Source organism: Sarcophilus harrisii, chromosome 2, assembly GCF_902635505.1.
Source record: "Sarcophilus harrisii chromosome 2, mSarHar1.11, whole genome shotgun sequence".
Lineage (NCBI taxonomy): Eukaryota > Metazoa > Chordata > Mammalia > Dasyuromorphia > Dasyuridae > Sarcophilus > Sarcophilus harrisii.
Genome location: NC_045427.1, coordinates 576,825,075 through 576,849,565, shown reverse-complemented (window position 1 = coordinate 576,849,565; position 24,491 = coordinate 576,825,075). Strand labels below are relative to the sequence as shown.

Sequence of the window (24,491 nt, the reverse complement as noted above, 5' to 3'; positions counted from 1 at the left end):
CAAATTGGAAACTCCTCTGGTGATCTGATTTATCTTGTTGTTTGTTTCATTCTGGTCTAATTCTTCATGAGATGATTCATGAGAGATAAACCCTTCATGAGAGGGGTTTTCTTGGCAAAGACACTGGATGGTTTGCCATTTCCTTCTGCTTATTTTACAGATGAGGAAGTTGAGGCAAACAGGAGTAAGTGACTTACCCAGGGTCACACAGCTAGTAAGTGTCTGACTTGAACTAAAATTGAGTCTTTCTGACTTTAGGACCAGCATTCTATTTGCTGTGCCACTTAACTGCTCATTGATTTATCTAAGGGGACACAAACTTACAGCTACTGAAAAGCCAGCTTTCTTTGTTCTCACTCTCAACATTGACATAATCCTGTCTAGGGTTTCCAAAATCCTCTGCTTCTCTCCTACTCTCTTCTTCAGCAATACTCCCAACATGAGTCACAGCCAATGTGGAAATTGATGTGTGCCCTAAAAAAGAATGTTTGAGGAATCCTGTTTAAGAAGCCTAGTTCAGACACAATCCAAGGGAAGCAGGAAATCCTGCCAAGATTTTAAGTGCTTTAAGTTACAAATACTCTTCATACAAAGTTTAAGAAATCACTCACCTCCCCGAAGCCTCCTTTGCCTAGCACTCGATATTGCCTGAAAGTGTTTTTGGTCACTGGTTGTCTGGAAGAAACCAAGAAGTCAACATTGACTTTATGGAATTAAGATATTTTTTCCTCTTGTCTTTGAAATAAAAAAGATGAGTCTTTAGATTGTAACCTTTGTTGATGATGGACATACTAACTAATGTCAGCTCTGCCATTAACAAGTTGTATGGGTTTGGGAAAAATTACTTTATCTCCAGGGCTTTCTGTTAGAATTCTTATAAGGTGCTAAGTCAGTTATCTAATTTAGCATGGTACTTAACAATTCTCTAGTTCACTAATGTACTTAGTACTTATTAGAGTTCTACAAGATTCATACCTTTAAGAGAGAATATATAAGCAAGGAACCTCAACCAGGATTGAGTTCGGGATATTCAGAAGTCAGAAAGGACAAGCCCACTCTCGGAGGAAGAGGCAGATTCATTCCATCTTCCACCTTTGTGCTGGCTAGAGACATTTGGAGGGAGCTAGATGCTGAAGCTGGTAGGGGCAAAGAACTAGCGGCAAGAGCTCTTGGAACCAAGGAGAGAGATAGACCTCTACAAAAGCTAACTGGGCCCAAGGAAAGAGACAATACTTGAAAGAGAAAATAAAGGATTTGGACTTTAACTCCTGGCTGCATTTGGGGTGATTACTCTGAACTGAAGCTAAGGCTGCCTCCAGAAACCCCCTAAGAAGCCTGCTCCCAGAGAACATATTTTAGAGAAGAACATTACATTTTGGTGCCCCATGTTGGGCACCAAAAGTTTGTATTTCAGCCTCCAGCCAGCGCAAAGGTGGAAAATGGAATGAATCTGTCTCCTCCTCCAAGAGTGGGCTTGTCCTTTCTGACTTCTGAATATTCCAGACTCAATCCTGGTTGAGGCTCCTCGCTTATATATGCTCTCTTAAAGGTGTGAATCTTGTAGAACTCTAATAAATACTAAGTAGGTTAGTGAACTAGAGAACTGTTAAAGACCATGCTAAATTTGATAACTGACTTAGCACCTTGTAAGAATCCTAACATCTTTCAGTTTACTCTTCTATCAATTAGAGAGAAGGGCTTTAAATGATTGCTTTGGTCTGTCCATTTCTGACATGCTAGGGTGATATGTACTTCTAGATCACTAATAAAATGAGAACCAGTGTTTCATATGGCACTAGGGAATTATTCCTTTGGTTTCAGATAAAGGCCAAGAATGTGTGTTGGGGGTTGGGTTTTCCATTCTAATAAAGAGGCACTTAGCTTTTCTCCTTGTGAGGAAGACAAATCACAAACATAAAACAAGTTTAAGAACTGGAATCCAGAAGCTAATTTAACCACAGTTTTTGTAATGTATTCTCTCAAATGCAAAGGATAAAACTGTAGCCACATATTAGCTGGATAACCTTGGACAGGCTGCTTAATTTCCCAGAGCCTCATTTTTCTCATCTGTAAAATAGGTTTAAAAATGCCTAACCTCACAGGCTAATTGTGGGGACTAAATGAAATAATGTACAGCAATCTTTTTGTAACCTCCAAGCATCATATAAATGTGAACTATATAATGATGCTAGAAATGGTATTAATGATGGCAGTGTGACAGGGAGGAGGGAAAGAAAAAAAGAAATGAAGTCCAAAGAAGTAGAAATAAAATAAAGATGATGTTCTGGGCTGAGTATGGTGTAGAGCAGTAATGTCAAACTGAAGTAGAAATGGGGCCACTAAATTGTATCTAAGATTCCTGCAGGTTGCATATTTACTTGGAAAATCATAAAATTAAAATTTATGGTATTATCTCTCCTAGATAATGTTAATATTATCTATGTTTTATCACATTTTATTTTGTTAAATATTTACCAATTGTATTTTAATCTGGTTTGGGTTGTACTCAGTATTGTGAGCCACATGTGATCTGTGGACTATGTTTGAAACTTCTGGTACAGATGAAAATAATACTAGAGTTGGAGTTTAGAGTGGCTCTGACTAGGTCCATGGGAAATTTGTTTAACATCTTTGAACCTCCATTCTCCCATCTGTAAAATGGACTTAAACTGTCTATTTCACAAGGTTATTGTAAGGAAAGTGCCTGAGAAACCCTAGTATTGAAGCCTTGGATGGCATTTGTGAAAGCAAATGTTCTGAGAATGCAGTTCTGAAGATTTGAGAATGTATGGATTTTTCTTCATCAGTTGTGTCCCCATGGATCATACTATCTTGGCAAGGATATTGGAATGGTTTGTCATTATCTTCTCCAGTGGATTAAAAAAAAACCACAGCAATTAAATATCACACAGCTATTAAGTATATGAGGTTGAATTTGAATTTAGTTCTTCCAGACTCCAGGCATAGCATCATATACACTGAGCCATCTAGCTATCCTAAAATATAAATTATTGGTTATAATAATACCATCCATGTCTTTTTGAAAAAGGCTAAATGCATAGATTTATACTGAAACTACTTTCAAAATAAAGTTGAGTCCAATTAGATTTTTACTAATTAACTTAATTAGGTACTGTATGATGATCTGGTTAAAGAAATTAGATCAATATGAGAAAAGTCCACGATATTAATTTGAATAACATGTATGTAGAAAACTGGTCCACGGGGGTCAATTTCTCCCTTGAATAAGTTAAAAGTTATGCTGCCTGCTAATGTTTTGGATTCACTGGAAACCATGCTGCAGGTACATTAGCCTATTCCCCTTACAGAGCCTCTCTGCAAAATTCAATTTAGTTTCTGGCAAGTCTATTCAGAATTTATCAAATCTTACTTAGATGTGATGTCACAGATGTTCAGAGGGGTATGTGGTATAATGAAAAGAATACTAGACAAACAGGGAGGAGACTTGGATTCCAGTTCTGGGTCAGCCACTAATGTATTCTGTGAGTCTTCATCTTCCCTGAACCACAGTTGCTTAAAAGAAAGGAATTAGATGAGATGACCTCTTATGGTTATTCTAATGTTCTATGGTCTAAAGATCCTTCCAGCTGTTAGAGGATGTGTTTTAGTGATTTATTTGCTGAAGTACTTGAGCTTGATCCTGATTAGTACAAAATAATTGCCTACTCTGCAAGAATCCACACTTCTCTAAATCTTTCTTATGCAAATAGTCAGCCAGAAGGCCTGTTTCATGCCTTAAGAACATGCTATCAGCATGTATTCTACACTTTGGCCTTAGAAGCTTTTCCTAGTGAACTCGACTCCAAACCACATCAAGGCTTACCAGCCCTAACAGTTTACGATAGAAGAAGAACAAACAGTAACTCTACATTACCACAGAATTTAGCTGCTAGTGGAGGAGTGTAATACAATTTTAGAGGAATTTTTTGGTTAACCTTGGGGGGAAAAAATCCCTTTAACACTGAAATGGAGAAACATTAACTGGGCAAGAACCTATAAGTAAAATATCTTCTGAAGATACATTAACTCTTTGGGAACTATTCATTTATTTACAAACTTTAATTTAAAAGAGCATTAGAAAGGACATTAGAGATCATCTAATCCAGAGGTTCTTAAATTTTGAAGGTTCCCAAGACTGTCTTGGGTGTCTGTGAGGTCAAAACTATTTTCATAATAATATTGACATGATTTTTCCTTTTAAAATTCTCTTTTTTTTCCAACTTCATATCTGTCTGAAGCCAGAATTTTTTCATATACTTCAACCAAAACAACCAATCATAACAGACTGAATTCAGAAGCATATAGGAGAATCCAGCTGTCTTCAATTAAATCAGGCATTAAAGAGATTTACAAAAAATGTAGCCCAATGCCACTCTTCTAACTGATTTTTTTTGTTCTGAAAAGTATGGTTGTTTTTATAAAAATATCATATTTATGTAAAAATATAATGTATTTTTAAATGAACTAATATTTTTAAAATGCATCAGTTTTAATTCTGAATATGGTAAATATCAATAGATATAACCTACATAAATACAGTCCTCTGTAGGACTGTCAATAATTTTTAAGAAGGTAAAGGATTCCTGAGACCAAAGAGTTTGTAGTTTTAATACCTGCATTTTATAGAAAAGGGAACCACGAGAGTTACTTGTAATAGAACCAGCTGGTTCAAATCCAGCTCTTCTCTGATTCCATATCTAGGGTTATTTCTACACTTGTCACTGCCCCAATGTTGGTAGAACCCTATGTTAATCACCAATTAGACACCCAAGCTTCGAGAAGCTCAGAAGGACAGAAACGATATATGTGGAGAGCAATAATGCAAATTAGATAATACGTGCAAAAGAGAAGTTGATATGAAATGTCATGATAAATCTGAGCAGGGATCTTTCGAATATATTGGAGCAGTCTCTTCCCAACTCCTTTCACTTCCTGCCTCAATCCACACATACACTAAAAGAGAGTTCTTTCCGCCAAACAGTACAATCCAAAGGAAAATTTATTTTCACTAATACCAGTGGATCTTTATGGTGTAAAATCATCAAGAAAAGATCAAGCTTTTCATACATAATCCTCTCCTTTGCATATGGAAATGCTCATATCGTTTGATCATTTTCTAGTTCATAGTTTTAAAAATTAGAAAGAAAACAATGTTACCCAGGAGATAGGGGAACAATTTGGATCTGCACATAGAAGACTTGGTTGTTGTAGCACTCCCAGTTAAACTTAAATGATGACACTGTCACTTTATGAACATTGTAACATTCTTTACTAACCTGTGTTACTGGGTTATTAAAGTCTTTCTCCTGTCTCCCTCCCCACCTCCTCCCTTCATCATGGCATTGAGATACTTGAAGGCTACAATAGCACAGCATAGGTTGTATCAATCCCTTCTTAAATATGGGTCTAATGACAAACTCTCAATCAAAATAACCAGCCTAAATTTGAAGAAGCCTCATTCCCAGAAGGCTGGCTCCCAGGGAAATGATCTATTCTGGCCACAGCTCCTTATAAAGATTATATAGACTACAGCACTGGTGGAGTTGGGATGGGGGTGTTACCTGTGTCAGTAGGGGACTACCCCATAGATAAAGTCACTAGCCTTTTAAAGTATTGAATATGGATTACTAAAGGCTATACAAAAGGTGAGTATCAATCACAGAAGGTAGAATGTAAGAGCTGAAAGGGATCTTCCATCTACTCCAACTGCCTTCCAAGAGCAGTGGTTAACCCAAGGACACAGAGAATGAGCGTCAAAGATAGGATGAGAATTCCAGACTTAGAGCTAAAAGGGACCTAAGAGTTCCCTCATCTGGTCCAGCCTTCTCATTTTTCAGATGAGGAAACTATAACCCTGAAGAATTAAATGCTCTGTCCAGAGTTAATGCTAACAATAAATTGCAAAGCCAGGATTTCAAACCCAGACCTTCTGATTGTGTTTTGAATCACTGACTCTAAAACCTAGTGCTCCTGACTTTGAGTCGGTCTCTTTCAGTTAAGACAATAGTTTACATCTGTATAGCAATTTATAGTTAGGAAGAATGTTGCTGACAAATTTTCTCCCTGGATCCTCATATAAGAGAGAAGTACTGCTAATATTATCAACCCTGTTCTATGAGTGAGAAAATGGTGTCTCAGAAAGCTTTAATGACCTTCCTCAAATCAGCAGAAGTCAAATCCAAGCTTCCCAATCTTAGGCTCCTCCCATTGCACCACACTGCCTTCTTATACCCTGCGATACTCTAAATATTTACTCAATACAATGGTTTCTTTTACAGCTAGAGAAGATTCCACTGAGCCACTCTCTGTAGAATGTCTTCAATTGTTTTTCTAGTAGAGGGTCTGGATTTGGGCTGACCCATTAACATACTTTCAGACTCTTTTGGGACACATTGGCCGGAATGTTGGCTAGGGCTAGGGAATGGGAAAGCTAACTTGCCTGACAAGGGGTGGTGGAATCCTTGACCTTGGCCTTTTTGGAGTAAGGTCTTACTCACTGAACTAATCAGACAAAGGTTATATCCTTCAAGATGACACAATAAGGAAGCTGCCCTCTCCAGCTCCCAACATGCTTTTTCAAGGTGGAGACAAAGTAAAAACAGGAACACTAAAAAAAAAAAAAAAAAAAGACAGAATACTGTCTCTACCACACTTGAGTAAAGGTAGAGAGAAAAGAGAGAAGGGCTGAACTAAGATTTCACTAGGCAAGAGCTGTCAATCATAACAGCTTTAGAAGTGTCTCTTCAGAGGAAAGTGGCCGGCTTTGATGTTTGCATAAACAAGGGGAGGAAGAGGAGATGGAGACTGAACTGAGAACATTTGTATCCTCAGCCTTCTTTATTCCACGACTATAGCAGGTTCAAATTACAGAGAGTGTCTCAGTGGCCTCTGATATATATACGTGTGTGTATGCATATACATGTATATATACACACCATATATGTGTATATATGTATGCATGTGTATTGTGTATGATATATACAGTATAAAATATATAAAATGTATGTGTATGTATACACACAATAAAAAGTATATATATATATATATATATGTATAGTGTAAAGTATCTGGCTTTGTGCAATGAAACATGTGCATCTCAGGAAGCCTCCTTCTTGCCCTGTGTCTTCTCTGACATAAGAAGCTCATGTCATTTTTTGTGTCCTTATTCCCTATGACCACTCTTGCTTAACCCATCAAGGAATTAGCCATACATTACATGAACACTACAGACATGATGAAAAGGCTATAGCATGTTAGAAGGGATGGACCACTGGCCCAGGAGTTAGAATGTCTAGGATCTTGCTTTAATTCTACCACTAACTGGTATTATGGGATCTTCCCTGGAACTCACTTCTCTATCAGTCAAAGAAAAATGCCATCTGTTACAATTTCATGGAATCATATAACTTAAAACTGGAAGAGACCATCTAGTCCAACCCTCTCGCCTACAAATGAGAAGCCTTTAAGGAGTTAAAATGACTTGCCAAAATCTTTGGGCTCCAGAGCCAGCCCATTGTACTACAAGTATGGTTCATATACAAAGTATTAAAATATTTGTGAAATTAAACACCCAGATTAGATTCAGAGATTTGAATTCCTATTGGATACTCAAATGATCCCCCATAGAATATGTGTGAACATGTTTAAACATCCACACCCACACACATACACATCACCCAGTTTGAAGACTTACCTTTCCAACCACTTCCATTGGAGAAACCTGTCAAAATACATGCTCTCCAGGTATTCTTGGAATGGCTCTCCACTTAGGTAGTCAAGGACAGATCTATCTCAGATGAAAAAAGACACAGTTTTATCATCCAGCACTTGCAATTTGTTGGGGACAATTTAAGTACCTTAACATTCAGGGGGCTTTGTCTATTGACACATTTTTGGAGAGTGAGCATACAGAGACAGTGATTTACAGATGAAAGGGATTTTCAAGGTTTTTTAGATCCACTGAATATGGAGGTCGTGATAATGTGATTTATCATCAGTAAATGTTTGATTTGTATACTTATTTTATTTATCTACATACAGGGATCATATAAAATTTTTTTGGATGAGAGAGGGTCATAGTACAAAAAAGTATAAAATACCCTAATCTAGGCCACTCTCCTCATTTTGCAGATGAGAAAACTAAGGCCTAAAGAGTTTGAATGTTTTGCTCAAGCTAACACAGATAACAGGTGGCAGAGCCAGGATTCAAATTCAGTTAAATTGATTCCAAATCCAATGCTCTCTCCACTGTATCCTGCAGAAACCCTGGGAACAATATAAGAAGGAATGTATCCATGGCTGGTGGTGAGGTTTGTCTGTAAATGTGTCAACACAGAAAGGAAATCAGAGGATCACAAACACTGGGAATGGGGAGAGTTCTCAGGGAACTCCAGCACTGCTTTGGGAGTAAATTGTTGCAGTCAGAAGAAATACTAGTCCTGCAAACCAACCCTTAGTATTTCTCTACTGGGATTGTGGCTTTCTTTTTAATTGTTTTGCATTTTAAGGTTATGCTTGGTGCTAGTATCTGTGGTGGGTTGAAGCAAAATACTCACAAAGCAGTCAAGAGAAACACCTTGAAGTCCTTGAGGATACCCTGAAGCCCAACCTCAAACAACATGACCCAGTGGTGGGTAGACAGCTGGGAAAAAACAGGTAGAACAAGAGGGTGTTCTGAGCAAACACGGGGGCTTGTCCGAGTTGCAGAGGCACAACAGCAGCTCTGTACAAGGCAGCTGAAGGTGCTGACTCATAAGTCAGCACTGTTCTACACTGACAATGTTCAGTGTAGAAATGACTTATACCAGTGCATGAAACTGTTACCATATCTAAGCATCCAGAAGACAATTGACATCTTGAGATGGGGGGAATGGGAATATAAATATATATATATGTATATATAATGTAATTTATAAATATATCTTATATATAATGTATATACATATAATAAATATATAAAATATATAAAAACAAATAACATTCAGAATTTATTGGGTAGTGATACAAAATTTAGATATTGATTTTTCTTGTTATTATGGACTTTATCTAATGGGGAATCAAAGGAAATGTGAAACCTCTTTATTTCTGCCTCTCAGTTGTTTTCTTATCCAAGAACATCTCTTCACCCCTACATTTTCCTTCTCTCATCAGTGAATTCTTCCTGGAACCTCCATGTTGAAGAAGGGAAGAGGCTGGCCATCCTTCAGTCCTCTCACAGCTTCTTACTCTTCAAATTTCACCACCACGATTCCACATGGGCACTACTTCTACATCACCAGACTTTCCAGCTCTTTTATGTATTGCCTTACCCCATTAGATTGTATACTCTTTGAAGGTAGAATTTCTCTTTCCTTTTTCTTCTATTTATATCACCAGCACTTAGCACATAGTAAACACTTAATGACTGCTTGTTTTTGATTTGACTTATGGATTTTGCAAATTTTAAAGTGCCGTATAAAAGTCAACAATCATTATTTTTAAGGGAAAAGCACTAACAACTCTAATATACAATATTATGTTATAGCATAAGAGCATCAGTGAACTATAAATTATTACAAAATAAAGTATTATGTGATATGAGGGAGATTACTACTAACAGAGGTATCCAGAAAGGCTTCATAAAAAGGTAGAATTGAGTTGGACTTGAAAAGATAGGTGACAATGGGTGAAAACGGGGAGAGAAAACATTCCAAGCAAAAGGAAACATAGAATCAAACACATAAAAAGGAGTTTGACAGGTTCAAGGGGTAAAGGGTAAGAAGTTTGGTTTGGGTAATGATGTTAAGGGTTGGAAGTTGTGTCAAGAGAAGGTGAAAATAGTCCAAGCTGAAGAATATAATTGAATATCTTTGATAGAGAGGGCAAAGCATTTAGATGTGTCATACAAAAGGTGGCATTTTCCCATACAAAAACTAGGCAACAAAGCTCTGTGCCATTTTATTTACAATTGTACATATGTACAAATCAGATAGCCATGAAGGTTTCTAAGAAATTCAGAAGATGAATTTCTCATAAGAAGGGGGAGATAAGAACAGCAATTCTATTGTGGACTGGGCTCCTCAGCCTGCAGGAGATCTGGGTCAAGACATGTATTTATTGCATGCTTCTGCCACCCAAATGGGGTAAAGACAGAGTCCATCATGCTCTTACAGGAAGATAATTTACATTGGAAAATGCTAGTCTAGTGAATTCCGAAGGAGATGATTAGCTCCATATCTCAGATTGACAATCCAATGACTGTTTCCCTACAAATAAATGTTGATGAAAACTATGTGAACGTAGAGGAAGAAAGTGAATATTTATTGGAACGTCTCTTTATGCAATGTACATTGAATGAGTTGTTTAAACAATCCCTTTTAAACAAATTCAGCCTTAAATTAGGTCAACCCAAAATGGGCCACCAAGAAAAAAGGCACAGTGTAGACAAATTTTACATATAGGATACATGATTTATTATTTCTATGTCACAGTGGTGAAGTCACTTTATCACTCTGGGTCTCAAGGTCTTTAGCTGCAAGATGGAATGATTGGATTAGATAGATGATCTTTAAGGTCACTTACAGCTCTAAATCTATAATCTGATATATATGTATGTATGTATATATATATGGGTGTGTATATGAATAATCTTATATTTAAATGCCACAATTATTTGGTGTTATTTATCTATATCCAGATGAAAGACTCATATATCTGAAGACAAACATAACTTTACAAAGCGTATACAACTGCTTTTCTATATATTCTTTTTTTTATCCCAATTATTGAATTAGCTTTTTCAAGCCAGGTGTTTGTAAACCAGATCTCTCTCTCTCTCTCTCCTTTCCTCACTCCCTCCCTTCCTTCCTCCTTCCCTCCTTCTCTCTCTCTCTCTCTCTCTCTCTCTCTCTCACACACACACACACACACACCAAACTCTCCAAAGGCAGGATTGTTTCAAACAAACTGGAGGCCTCTGTTTGAGGACATTTTGTCCTGCCCTAGATGATGTAATGGAGATTAGGGAAATGGGTCTTGATGTCATTCTCCATTCTGGCTGCAACTCCACTCCTCTCCATGCATTCAGTTATTCTTAACCAGACGAGGCTGCAGCTTGTCCAGAGCTTTCATCAGTCCCTCCACCCCCCACCTCTAGTCACAAGTTAGCTTTTTGTCACTCGTTCATCCTTCCTATGTTCCCAGACATCCAGAGCTATCAAAGCTGACTTTGGCTGAGGCAGAAAGAGGGTAAAACGTGTTCATCTACATAAATATATGTACATATCTATATGTGCGTAAACACATACATGTATATATATATATATAATTTATACACACATAGACATATATGGAGAGAGAGAAGGTGAGGGAGAGGGGAAGACAGAAAGTTAGGATACTATAGCACAATATTTAGATGTTTTTCCAATGTTGTATTTCAGTAATACTACTCATAATAAGTTCATATCACCCTTATTACACAGAGCATCCATATGGTTATGCTGTGGTGACGACTGCCTTTACCTGCCTAAGGATCTGATTGATTTCATGCCCCCTTTCACTAACCAACCTTTTAAGAGCCCAGACAAAACTTTGACTCTTGTCTACCCAACCACTGCCACCTTCCAAGGCTATGAAATTGCTGCCTTTCTCTTCACATACCTAATCTGGATTCACACAAGCGTGAGGGCCACATAATTGTATAATCCAAGCTCTCAGATCATGACACTGAGAACAGCTACAGGATTTTTTTAATCTTTCCTACAATAACCACATCCCTAACCAGCCATTAAGTTCTCTCTACTTAGGGTCAACTCTAGATAGCCTAGAAGCTATCATTGTCCAGTGACCCTATCACATTGTTCTTGGTCAGTCATTCAATTGTTCAGTCATTCAGTTGTGTCTGACTCTTTATGACCTTCTGGACCACAGTGTGCCAACATGATCCATGGAGCTTTGTGGGCGAAGTTATTGGAGTAATAGCCCATTTTCTTCTCTAGTGGATTCTGGCAAACTGAAGTTAAATAATTTGTCCAGGGTTACCCAGTTAGTAAATGTCTGAGACTGGATTTGAACTCTGCTCTTCTTGACTCTAAGAGCAGTCCTCTATCCACCCAGCTCCCTCTCCTTTTTACATTAGGATCTCATAATACTGTACAGTATTGTGTAGAAAGGAGGAAAGGAGAGGGGGAATGCCTGTGATAGGCTGCAGTCCCAACAGGGTGGAGAGTAGCTGGAAGCACAGAGGTCTGGAGTGGGAGCCAGAGTGAAGAATGACATGAAAGCCTGTCTTCTCAAATCCCATTACATCATCTGAGACAGGACAAAATGTGCTCAGAATGAGGGTATGAGCCCAAAGGGGACAATCATGCCTTTGGGGGGTTTGAGGGAATGTATGTCTGTGTGTGCTCATGAGGGAGCACTCAAGTATGTGGGAACACACACACACACACACACACACACACAGAGTTTATGAACACCTGGCATCAAGCAAGCAAGTTCAGTATTTGGAATGCAAAATGCGTCTTTGGCTCCTTCTGGGGAGCAGCCCGGTAGAGCTGCCCTCACTAAGGCAACATAAGACAAAGAGATGAAATAATGCAAAGAAAGAGCCCCTTCTCCTGCTCTAGGAAAGACTGATGGCTTTTGAAGTACTCAGGACCGGAGGAGTCTGGGGGAAGGGGAAGGAAAAAAGAAACTCCATCCCATTAAAGGTTTTCTGGAAAAACCAGGCAGAGCAAACTTTGCACATTCCTCTGTTGAAATGAATTGTAGAGCCTCTTAATTTTTATTCACTTTGAAACAGAGATGTTTTCTTTGGAATTGTCACCCTTTGTATCTCTTTTCACATAGTATGGAGTCTATGGCTGGTTTGCTTGGCTGATACCTGTTGGTGAATACTTGAGACACCAAGGAATTGAATGTACACCTCATAGTATGGAATAGAAAATGCTTCTTTCTATTCATACCCATGGAGCAATCTTGACACCCACAATATATCTCAGGTAGCCTGAGCTTTATCTCATCTTATTTCCATTCTCAAGCATCCCCATCTCCATCTCTATCCTTTTGCTATATGCATAATATTGTACAAGGCTTTATATCTGAAAGTTGCTGGCAATCTTTGATGTCTCTAGATTGGAAGAGGCACACATAAAGCAATTGGAAAGAGGGTTCAAAGTTGGTGAGAGTGGAACTCACAGGGAGTACTTACTTTGCACAGTGAGAAAAGAGTTCTTTGCAAGGTCTCAGTTCAAGTTTTTCCTTTGTTTGGTGGATCAGGTCTTGGTTGACTTCAGTGACATATTCTGGGGACTGTGATAAAGAGAAAATGGAGGAGAAAAGTTGGTGGAAGGAAGTAACAGGATGAACAAGCTTTCTGGAAACAAAAATTTCCAAGGAGATCCAAAAGCCAATCCTTAACAATGTCATGCTTTGAAAGTGGTACATTTTGGTATAAAGATAAAGATTTTTTTTTAATCATTATTTTGGGTTGAATCATCTGATGTGGGCTTCAAAAAAGAAAAATCCAGGTGCTACCTAGGAAGTTTAGGGTACACTGGAAAGAACCTAATGCTGGTGCTGGGAAGGAGAACTGGACCCTTGTTCTTACTCTACTGCTTATTAACAGGGGGACCCCAAGTAAGTCCCTACTTTACCCTTTAAGTGATCCTTCTTGGATGCTGCCAATGGCCAATAGAGTCAGCTTGAGGGAGAAGAAGCAGGAGTCCCAGTTATTCACTCTCATCCAGATGTTTGGGGAAGCTGACTCATGGACTATGACATAATCAGTCTTTTTTAATAAATTAGAGTGATAATTGGGGTGGGTGGGTGGGTGAGGCAGAGACAAATCTCCATCCCCAAAGAATGTTGTTTTCATCTAAACATTTTCCTTTCAGTTCCATGCTATTGAAATGTGAATATTGCACTGATTATAATGTTGAGGCTCACTTGGGGGTTTCATAGGAGAATTTTAATTTTTGTGTTCCCAGGAATAGCCAGTTGTGTGAACTCAGCATTTTCTCTGTAACTGAAATAAAGGCTCATCTTCTATTTCCCATAGTCCTGAACAAGTATCCAGCTTCCTTTCCTACTGCCCTTCCTCCCGGGGGCCTTTCCATGGTGATGAGCTTTAGCAGCAACTTTCAGAGTCACAGCCATCCCCACCTCTGATGATTAGGAGATTAAAATCTATAGGGTGCAGCTACTTGTCCAAGGTCACATAATAAGTTTGTGACTGAGACAGGAGTAGAACCCAAATTTCTTTCCACTTCTCCACATTCTATAGTTAGAAGTTCTATGGGCAGTAGAGAAAGGTCATCAGAGAAAGATTTAATAAGTCATCTGGAGTTTAAGGACTGGAGATGAAATTAGTAAACAGTCCTGAAAGAAATCTAAGAAAGGAGGAAAGGGTGTAGGTGAAAAGATCCCAATATCATTCCTTATTTAATTTCTTTTCTCATTTTTTAGTTCCTTGTCCCTCATAGACTCCATTCAATCAAACAAGAAATGGTGCTGGTGGTTCAAGCCTCTTATGTCTAAACTTTATTCACTTAGGGACCAGCCTGAAACTGAGCTTTCAATATTGTCATTCCCTTTCGGACCTGTATTATGTAAGCAGAAAAAAAGTATGTTGCATGCTGTTAGCTGGGTCCTTGGGTAGAAGGCTGGAGAATAGGAACTTTCTAGGAAAGTAATTGGTATTTAGCCCAGATTTTGGACTAGCTGAAAATAAAGTTTCTATAGCTGGATCACTGGTTGTCAACACAAATCCTAGCTTGCTATGTGGCAAAGAGCTCCACTTTGCCTCCCCAACCTGTCTTCAACCCATCTTCTTAGCATTCTTTCCATTGTAGTCACTTTCCCGCAGTCCACTCCTCTAAAGGAGGGATTCTTATCCTCAGCTCTGTGAATTTATTCATGTTTAAATATTTTGATAACTGTATTTCAGAATAATTGTTTTCCTTTGTCATCCCATAATTTTATTTTATGCATTTAAAGGCATTATTATTAAAAGAATAAATCTACAGATTTCACCAGATTGCCCAAGGAGTCCATCTAAAGCTTAAGAACTCCCTTTTCTAGATAAATTGGGCTACTTGTTGTCTAGTTCTCCCACCTCCAATCATTTGCATGTGCATCTACCATGACTACATTAGACACTTGCTCTCAGTCTCTGCCTTTGACATCTTTGACCCCCTTTAAGACTCAACTCAAGTTTACTTCTACAATAGCTTCCTTGACCTGTCCAGATCAAAAATGATCCCTATTTTCTTTGATATTCTAAGTAACATTTGACACTTGACCATCCATTTTTTCTGAATACTCCCTTCTCTCTAAGTTTTTGTGACTAATGACTTCTCTTGGTTCTCTATCTAATTCTTCAGTCTCCTTTGCTTGACTGTCATCTCTGATCTCATCTACTTCCAGATTATTCCTGGCTCATTCTCTGGTCTGCTCCACCAACACACTGACTGCTCAGTCCCCCTGGGGATGACTCCACCCTGATACCTACTCAATGCTAAGTACTTACCTGGAACCTCCATATCATGCTATTTTCAATTTTAATGGGAACTACTCTACTTCCACCCTATTGCCTAACCCCCTCATGAGTACCCTCCTTCCTTTCCCTCACCCCAATTTTCCAGTACCCCTTTATGTTCCATTTTCCCTATCAGAATGTGAAGTTCTTGGGAATAGAGGTTGTTTTAAATTTTTATTTTGATATCCTCAGAGCTTAGCACAGTGTGTGACACACTGCTCTTCTATCCATCTATAACATGTCACCTATCTCTGGGTATACCCCAAGCCTTTGTCGTAAGCCTTTTTCTCACCTCTTTTATCAGATCCCATGAGTATTTATCAACATCTATAGATGACCTCTATAGAAATATAGTATGTCTCATAAATCTTAGTGCAATGTTAACCTATTAAAGTTTTAATATAATATTAATATATGACATGTAATGTAATCATTAATATAATAATTAAACTTTACTACTTTAATTATCTCCTAAGACTTTTGAAGCACCTTTGTCATATTACTTTAGTGTGTCTTCTGAGCTCTAGTATCCCACCATCAATTTTCCAAGTGGAAGTCCCATGGATAGCTCAAACTCCATTTATCCAAAATTGAACTCACTATCTTTTCCTTCTTTTTTTCTTATCATCCATATTTTGGTCAAGGGCATCATCTACTCATCTCACTTGGGTTTATACCCTCAAAGTCCTTTCTCCCCTCTTCACTCTTACCTCTTGATTGGGTGCCAAAGTTTACTGAATCAACCTCTCCTATATCTCTGGTGAGCATCCCCTCTCTCCACTTACATGGTCAGTGTCTGAATTCTAGACCTAAACACCTCTCATCTGGGTTATTGCAGAAACTGGGCCTTCCTACCTCACTTCTCCTTTCTCCAGTTCAGGCTCCCTACAGTTAACAAAGTCATTTTTCTAAAGCTTAGGTCTATCTATGCCCTTCCTCCTCCCTCAGCAACAAAGGAAGGTTTAATTTTTGCAGAAGAGCATTCTGGCTGAGCAGATGTCCAAGGAGGAGGGACATCTATTATCCTTCCTCCTGCCTCTTTCCCAGATTCCTTTGAGCTCTCTGCTTCATTTCCTCTCAGTTTCTTAAGTGGTAGATTAGGATGAAGGTCCAACTGGCTTCAAGTTTATCTTTCTCCAATTGCACTGGCTTGACTTCTGAGGAAGGCACACAAAGCAGCAAAAAAACAAAAACAAAAACAAAAACCATTCAATAAAGAAAAGAGAGTTCTCAGACCTAGATAACCTTTGAACTGAGTTATTCGGACCAGTTTTCCTTATTTTCTAGGGGATTACATTTATATCCTATAATTCCACCTAATCAGCTAGGTAGCACAATGGATAGAACCCTGGACTCAGACTCAGGAAGAGCCAAATTGAAATTCAGTTTCAAATACTTACTAGCTGTATAATTCTTGAAAAGTCACAACTCTTCTATGCCTCAATTTCACTGTTGGTAAAATGGGAGTAATAATAGCACCAAGTGTGCAGGATTGTTGTGAGAATCAAATAAGATAATAATGGTAATACACTTAGCATAGGGCCTGGCACAGAGTTCTATATAAATGTTAGCTATTGTTAATGTTATTATTATTACCGCCCCCCCCCCCAGCATTGTTGTGAGGATAAAATGAAATAATATTAGTAAAGTGCTTTGCAAAAAAAAAAAAACAAAAAAAAAACTTAAAGCACTATATAAACATTAGCTATTATAACTAGTTATTATTCCTGAAAAACTGACCTTTGATCAATGGTAAAGAATGCTACCACCTACTGCAAGAGAGGGAAGGAATTCAAGACACAAATTAGATACAAATTTTTTGGTGTGGCCAATATGGGAATCTGTTTTGCCTGAATGTATATTTGACAAGGGTTTTCTTTCTTCTTCCTTCTTTTCTTCCTTTCTTCCTCCCTTTTTTCCTTTCCTCCCTTAATTTCCTCTCTTCCCTCCTTGCTCCCATTCTTTTTCTCTCCCTCTCTTCTTTCTTCCTTCTCTCCCTCCCTTTCACCCTCTCTCCCTTTCACTTTCCTTCTCTCCCTTCTTCCTTCGTTCCTTCAATAGACCCTATTGTACTGCAACACCATAGATTCATGCTAAATCCTACTTCAAATAAGGGGGATACATGACTTCTGGAAAGGCACTTTGGGGAATGAATTGAATTAATCCTACTTAATAAAATGGGCATAAGATTTGTTTATGCAAATATGTTCTATAATAACTGATCTTTAATTATTAACTCTTTCTCTCCAAGCTACTGGATCATGTCTGAGCCCCTGAATAGGAAGCCCTCCATAATCTCTCCTTCCTTCTTATGTGGTATCAGGTTCTGTCCCTGAGAATTCTTTCCTCTTCTAGTCCACCACTATTCCAGCCTGTCTTATTTAAAGAACCTCTATCTTAACTTTAGTTGCAGAAGAATGAGGCATTATGGTATGAACCAGACATTGGGAATCAGGAAAACTGGATCCAAATCTCCATTCTGTCCCTTTATAACAGTATGCCTTCACAAATGATTTCATCTCTTCAAGGCTCATTCTCCTTATCTAGATAATTGCAATAATAGAACCTGCATGGCCTGCCTCACAAAATCATTTTTAGGTGCAAATGAGAAAATATGTGGAGGAAGGTTTTGGAATAGTAAATGTAAGCTTTCATTATTAACAAGGTGGAAAAGTACAATATTCCCAAAGGAAAAAAAGAACTAAAAGTAATAATTTATTTCATCTGCTATCTTTTGCTTTTAGAGATGCAGAATTTTATATAAATACATATAGTATATATAATATATGTAGTATGTACATATTATATATTGTATGTTTATATGTATGTATTTATACATATGTGTACATAAATGCATAGATAGATAACCACACTATTATTTTTTAGCCAGAAATTATTTTGATTGAAACTCATGATTTTTTTTTTTTTTGCTTTCAAAACTGTAAAAGAGCTTAGAAATCATTTGGTTTGACTTCCTCATATTATAGTTCGTGAATATAGCATATGTATTTCTTGTTTTCATCAAAGGGATTAGAAGAATAGAAAAGTGGAAGAAGATAGTACCCAAATATAACTTGAGAGGACTGACAGTGATGCATTCTTGCCTTTTGGCAGAGAGGTAGCAGCCTACAGGTATAGAACGAGGTGTTAGACATGCCCAATGTATTGATTTGTTTTGCTTAGGGCCCCAGTGAAGAAATTACTCTTTCATTACTGAAAGTGGAAATTGAATGAATATTAGGAGAGAGAGAGAGAGAGAGAGAGAGAGAGAGAGAGAGAGAGAGAGAAAGAGAAAGAGAAAGAAAAGCCCACTATGATAGTTTGCAATGCAGTGTAGTACAGTACAAATGATACTGTCCTAGTCATCCTGAGCCTGTATTTCCAGTTTAGGCTCACACACACAATAGTTAGGGGAACTTGAGCACTTGTTTTGCATCTCTGAGCCTGTTTTTTCATCAATGAATGAGGGAGTTAGACTAAATGATCTCTAGCATTCATTCCAGGTCTGACATTGCATGATTCTATATTACATCATTCTTATTTAAAAATTCACAAGAAACACAGTAGAATTTTGTGGTCAAATTAATTCAGGCACCTACTACGTGCCATATACTGTTCTAAGTCTTGGTAAAACAACAACAACAACAACAACAAAACCACAACAACACAAATATTCAGAGTACACTTTTTCTTTAATTCAGCCTTAGTCTAAAAAAAATCAGACTTAGATTATATAAAGTGCTATTCATTATCTATTATCTCTCTCCCACATACACATATCCTATAATGTAAACTGGTTATATTTCCTTGGTTGGTGGAAAGGGACAATACATCTATCACTCAGGAAAAATGGATAGAATCATGTTGTGGTGTGACCTCTAGGAGCACTGCTTCCAGAAAACTGCAGAAGGAGCCAAGAATGGCATGAGATTTAACGAAAAGAACCACTAAAGAATTGGTTTTTAGCTGTAACCAAGAGACAGATAGTTGCCATAGCTTTCAGTAGGTAAGATGGTAACCTCAACACTTAGTAAAGTACTGTCACATAGTTGGCACTTAATTAATATTTATTAACTAACAATGTAAGAACTAGACCAGTTGCCAAGAATTGCAGAACAAGTTTAGGTAGAAAGACTAGCCATGCTTGAACTAGATTAAGGCTCTTTTAGACTAGGATACAAGTGTAGATAATATATTAGAATGTTCTCTAACTTGATGTGTCTATATTCTTTGCAAGCTTTAAATTTTTTTTAAAAATCTTCTTTACCTTAATTACTATGAAAGCCTTTTGAAAACTCACTTTTGTTTCTGGGTGAGTGGGTGGGATGAGGTGAGGGGGAAGCCAGGAGCATCTTAAATGGGATAATATACATCAAGTGCCTTACAAATCTTAAACAGCAATAGAAATGTCAGCTCTTTTAATTTTGTGGGATAAGATGTGATATGATGGCAGAAAGAGTAGATATTCAGAAGTGGGTGTGTGGGAGCACAATCCACAAAACAGGTGGTTCACAAGTAAAAGCTAAGTTTAGAATGCCAGAAAATTTGGATTTGAGGCTTATCTCCATCATTTCAGAGCTATGTGATCACAGATCAGTTTTTAATCTCTCTGAGCCTCAATCATTTCTGTAAAATGGAAATAATTCTTGCATTGCCATCACAGGAATGCCATGTAGAATGCCTTCTCTAAGCTATAAAGAGCTATTTTTATTACAAAGAAGGAAACAAACTATTGGCATTGGTTCTCCAATTGAATTAGTCTTATCAATTTTGTTCTTGCCTGATGAATCTTGTTTCTTTACTATTCTCACTTCCAACTATGCGATTTCAGCACCTCAGCCAGTTTTTACTCCTCAGCATCATATTAATAACCAGTACTGCTTTCTGATTCTGGGTTCTGGTGTGGAGACCTCAATGGACATTACTTGTAATGTGACTACTGAGAAATAGAGTGTTTTTTTCACTCCTCCCCAGTCTCCCATTTATTTCTTCTAAACTAATATAAAGGGTGACCCAGAATTAAGACAGGGAGCTGTGTTGTACAGATGAAGTCACCAAGATAGCAGCAGAATCCAGTGAAACCATTCTTATAACCATGGATCTGGCACATGGCTCTTAAAGGCTCTGCCCACATTAAAGACCTAATGAGCAGAATTAACAAGCATAAAAGAATGCATTTGGTTTAATAGCCATTGGGTTAAGCTCAGCCTTTGGCAATACATGAAGTGATTAAGCTGATGGAACCAAGCCCCCTTTCAAGTCAGTCCAGGAAATTACACCTTTGCCAATATCCTGGCTAGCTTGAATAAAAAAACTGCTGCCCAGTTTTACATCTGGAATTCAAAAAAAATGTCTCAAACACACGAGAAAGGGAAAAGACGGAGCTGAGACTGAAGAAATTCAAAAGGACATTTCCTTTCAAAAACTAATATAGCATTAATTGAACAAGAAAGCATCATATTATTTTCCTCAAATACAGCAAAATCAGTTATATAAATAGATTACCATAAAAACCCTTCTACCACTGGAATGGATGATTCTGCTTGTACAGTGTGAAAGGGGAATGAATAGTTTCTTTTTGGGCTTACAGTCTTTGGGAAATAGCTTATACAAAGCATAAGGTTTACTATAGAGTTCAAAGAAATCTTATACAATTTGGCTCTTGATGGCCAGAAATGACCTAATAACATATGTGATACAACCACACAAAAAAGTGCTCCACATCTCTAATAATAGGAGAAATGAAGATCAAAACATTGAGGTTCCCCCTCACAACTTGAAAATTGGCAAAAATCAACATAAAATGGTAACAGTTAATATGGGAGACATTGTGGAAAGAAAGGGAAAATAATATACATTGTTGGTAAAGCTATAAATGGCATAGCTACTTTGTAAATACATTTTGAATTATGTAAATGAAGTGAATAGATCGTTCAAAGGTATCTTTGAACTAGAGACTCCATTACTTCCCAAATTTTGGCTTCCCAAAGAAGCTATCAATAAGAAAAATAGTTCCCATCTAGTCCAAAATATTTATAATGGCTCTTTTAAAGATAGCTAAGAATTGGAAACAAAAGTAGATGGCTATCATTCAGGGAATATCTAAGCAAACTGAGGCATATGAATATAAAAGAACACTATTGTGCAATAAGCACAGAAAAATAAATATGAATTGATGAAGAGTGATGTAAGCAGAGCCAAGAAAACAATATATACAGTAACTACAAGAAGATAAATGGAAAAAACAACACACACCTTCCAATCAAAAGTAAATGTAAATGAAGATCTTCTCAACAGACTCTTTTGTAAAGGTGAGAGATTCATAGGTGTTACACATTACACATGTTTTTGAACTTTTTCAATATATAGATCAGTTGTATTTTTCCCCTCTCTCCAAAAAATTTTTTTATCACATGAGATGAGTTTAGTAAAGACAAAGTGATATGTGAGGGATAATCATTAATTTTAGAAAACCCCTACAAGACAGTTTCTATAAGACAAGATCCAAAAGTCCAGTTTGAGTAGGAATCTAGCAGTTCAACATACATCCCTAATTATTCTTTTAAAGCAAACCTGATGTTAAAAGAAATGGGAGGACAATATGTCTGTGGGGCTTGGGCAATAGAGACTGACTACCTGGCCATACCTAAGGTCATGCCTAAGGCTCCTCTATGAGAGAAAGGAAAGAGACAGCTAAAGTAAAATAAGGTAAAGAACAATTACTACTGCCATGTAAAATACAATTAGTATTCCCACACAACTTCCCTTAAAGAAAAAAACTTTTCTCAATGTCTTCTGTGCATGGCTCCTGCCTCTTGAGTCATTCTCAGTATTTAGGTGTTAAAATCCATTATCATTTCTTTTAATCTTTTTTATTTTTTCCCCAGTTCTGCAAACATTTACGACCTATTCAGTGTAGAACACCCTTCTAGATGCTGAGATTGAAAGTATGATTGAGCATAAGGCATTCTAAATGGATACAAAATCTTGATATTAAAGATCAGGCTATAAGAAAATTAGAAGAGAAGCAGATTGTATACCTCTCCCAGATATGGGTAGGAGTTGCATTCATAATCAAACAAGAGATAGAGACAATTATAAAAGATAAAATAGATATTGTTTGCATGAATCTGAAAATTTTTTACACAGGCAAAATTAACATACCTTAGCAAAAGATGTCATCAAATAGAAAAAAAAATCTTTGCATCAAATTTCTCTGGTAAAGTTTTGGTATCTAAGGTATATAAACAATACTGTATATAAAACTAACAGTCATTCCCCAATAGGTAAGTGATCAAATACATGAACAAATACTTCTCAAAGGGAGGATTGCAATGTATTCACAACTACTAGAAAGAATACTCCAAATCACTAAGATAAAAGAAATTCGAAGTAAAACAAAGCTGAAGTTTTCTTACTTTATATCCTAAAAATTGGCAAAGATGACAAAAATGGCAATCATCAATGATGGAAGAATTGTGGAATAAAAGACACAGTAATACTTGTTGGTGGAGCTATGAAATGATACATTTTACTCAGAAAAACAATTTGGAATTATGCAAACTAAAATGTCCATTCCTTTTGACAAGAGACTCCATTGCTGGGGTTCTACCCTCAGGAAGATGCTGACAAGAAGAATGTCCTATATACACCAAAATATTTACAGTAGCACTTTTAGTGATAGCAAAGAATTAGAAACAAATCAGATGTCCATAGATTAGGGAATGGCTAAAAAAAAAAAAGTGGTACATGCTTATAATAGAATATTTCTGTGCTATGAAAATGTGTTTGATGAATGCAGAGAAGCATGGAAAGATATAAACTTATGCAGAGTGAAGTAAGCAGAGCCAAGAAAATAGTCCACATGAAAACTATAAGAGAATAATTGGAAAGAACAACCACATGCCAAGAAAGCATCAATGAAAGTAACAAAATTATAAGATAAGCAGGATTTGAGTAGATCTGAGAAGACCTGCAATCTTCCTCTTTGTGAAGGTGAGAGGTCCACAGGGATTATACATTGCACATATTTTTGAATTTTTTCAGCATATTCATCAAGTGTGCTGATAATTTTTCCTCTTTAAAAAATACTATTTGTTCATCATAGAGAAATATCAGCTCCATGAGCATAAGATTGGTTTCAATGTTGATGAAGTAAAAGAATGTAAAGTTGCTACTTTGGCTGATATGGATTCTAATCAGAATGTCAACTAATGGACTGCAGCTATAGAGGAACAATCCATTGTAAAGGGCTGAAACTCCAAAAAGGTATGCTTGAATCAGACAACTGAGCACTTAAGGCTAATTATCTATTCAATATAAGACAATGACTCTATTAGCATATGTCTGGGAAAATAGCTCTTCTCACCATTGGTGCTGGCTCAGTGTTTGATGTTAAGATAATTGTAGGCAAGGATTAGAGGATGGGATGAGAGAGGGGAGATTTCACTTGGTGGCAGGATGAGGAGGAGAAAGGTGGAGATTCTGGACTCCAGAATCAAGAAGAGATTTTTGGTTAAACTCCTGGCAGTTTGCCTGGTTCTTTCCCTAAAGATCAAAAACTTTTACTTCTTGACTCTGGCTGATCCTGAGGTCTCCAGGGAGCTAGCCCGTACTTAACAATCCATAACATATTTGATAAACTTAGGGAAGACGTATAAATGCATTGTTATTTGTAAGAGTATTGCAAAAGAATAGATCTGGTTTGCACACAACCAGATCATATTGTGGGAATATTATATCTGATGAAACTTGTACTATAAGATAGCATAATCAAATTACAAACTATATTATCAATATTTTTGCTGTTGATATTATCTTATAGCTAAATGGAAATACTATACCAGTGCCTTTAATATAAGAAATTCTCAAAATATTCTTGAATAAAACTATTCATTATATTATTTAATTACTACACTACAACTGAAAGTGTGCAATTGGCTTTAGAATAGTA

General features: G+C 37.2%; 1 protein-coding gene across 2 annotated transcripts in view; it reads right to left on the bottom strand.

Moving 5' to 3' along the window:
- Window positions 1–24,491, bottom strand: part of GRK5 (G protein-coupled receptor kinase 5) — a 295,653-nt gene that overhangs the window by 41,167 nt on the left and 229,995 nt on the right. Inside the window, exons 1-4 of one of the 2 annotated variants that reach the window (XM_023495628.2) lie at window positions 13,211–13,295; window positions 8,577–8,662; window positions 7,715–7,807; window positions 612–675 (exon numbers count right to left, since the gene is read on the bottom strand). In XM_023495628.2, coding sequence (XP_023351396.1) covers window positions 612–675; window positions 7,715–7,807; window positions 8,577–8,641 — 222 coding nt within the window. In that variant the 5' untranslated portion in view covers window positions 8,642–8,662; window positions 13,211–13,295. Of the gene's footprint in view, window positions 1–611; window positions 676–7,714; window positions 7,808–8,576; window positions 8,663–13,210; window positions 13,312–24,491 lie in introns of those variants that run through there. The other variant, XM_031955944.1, reaches the window with a different exon arrangement.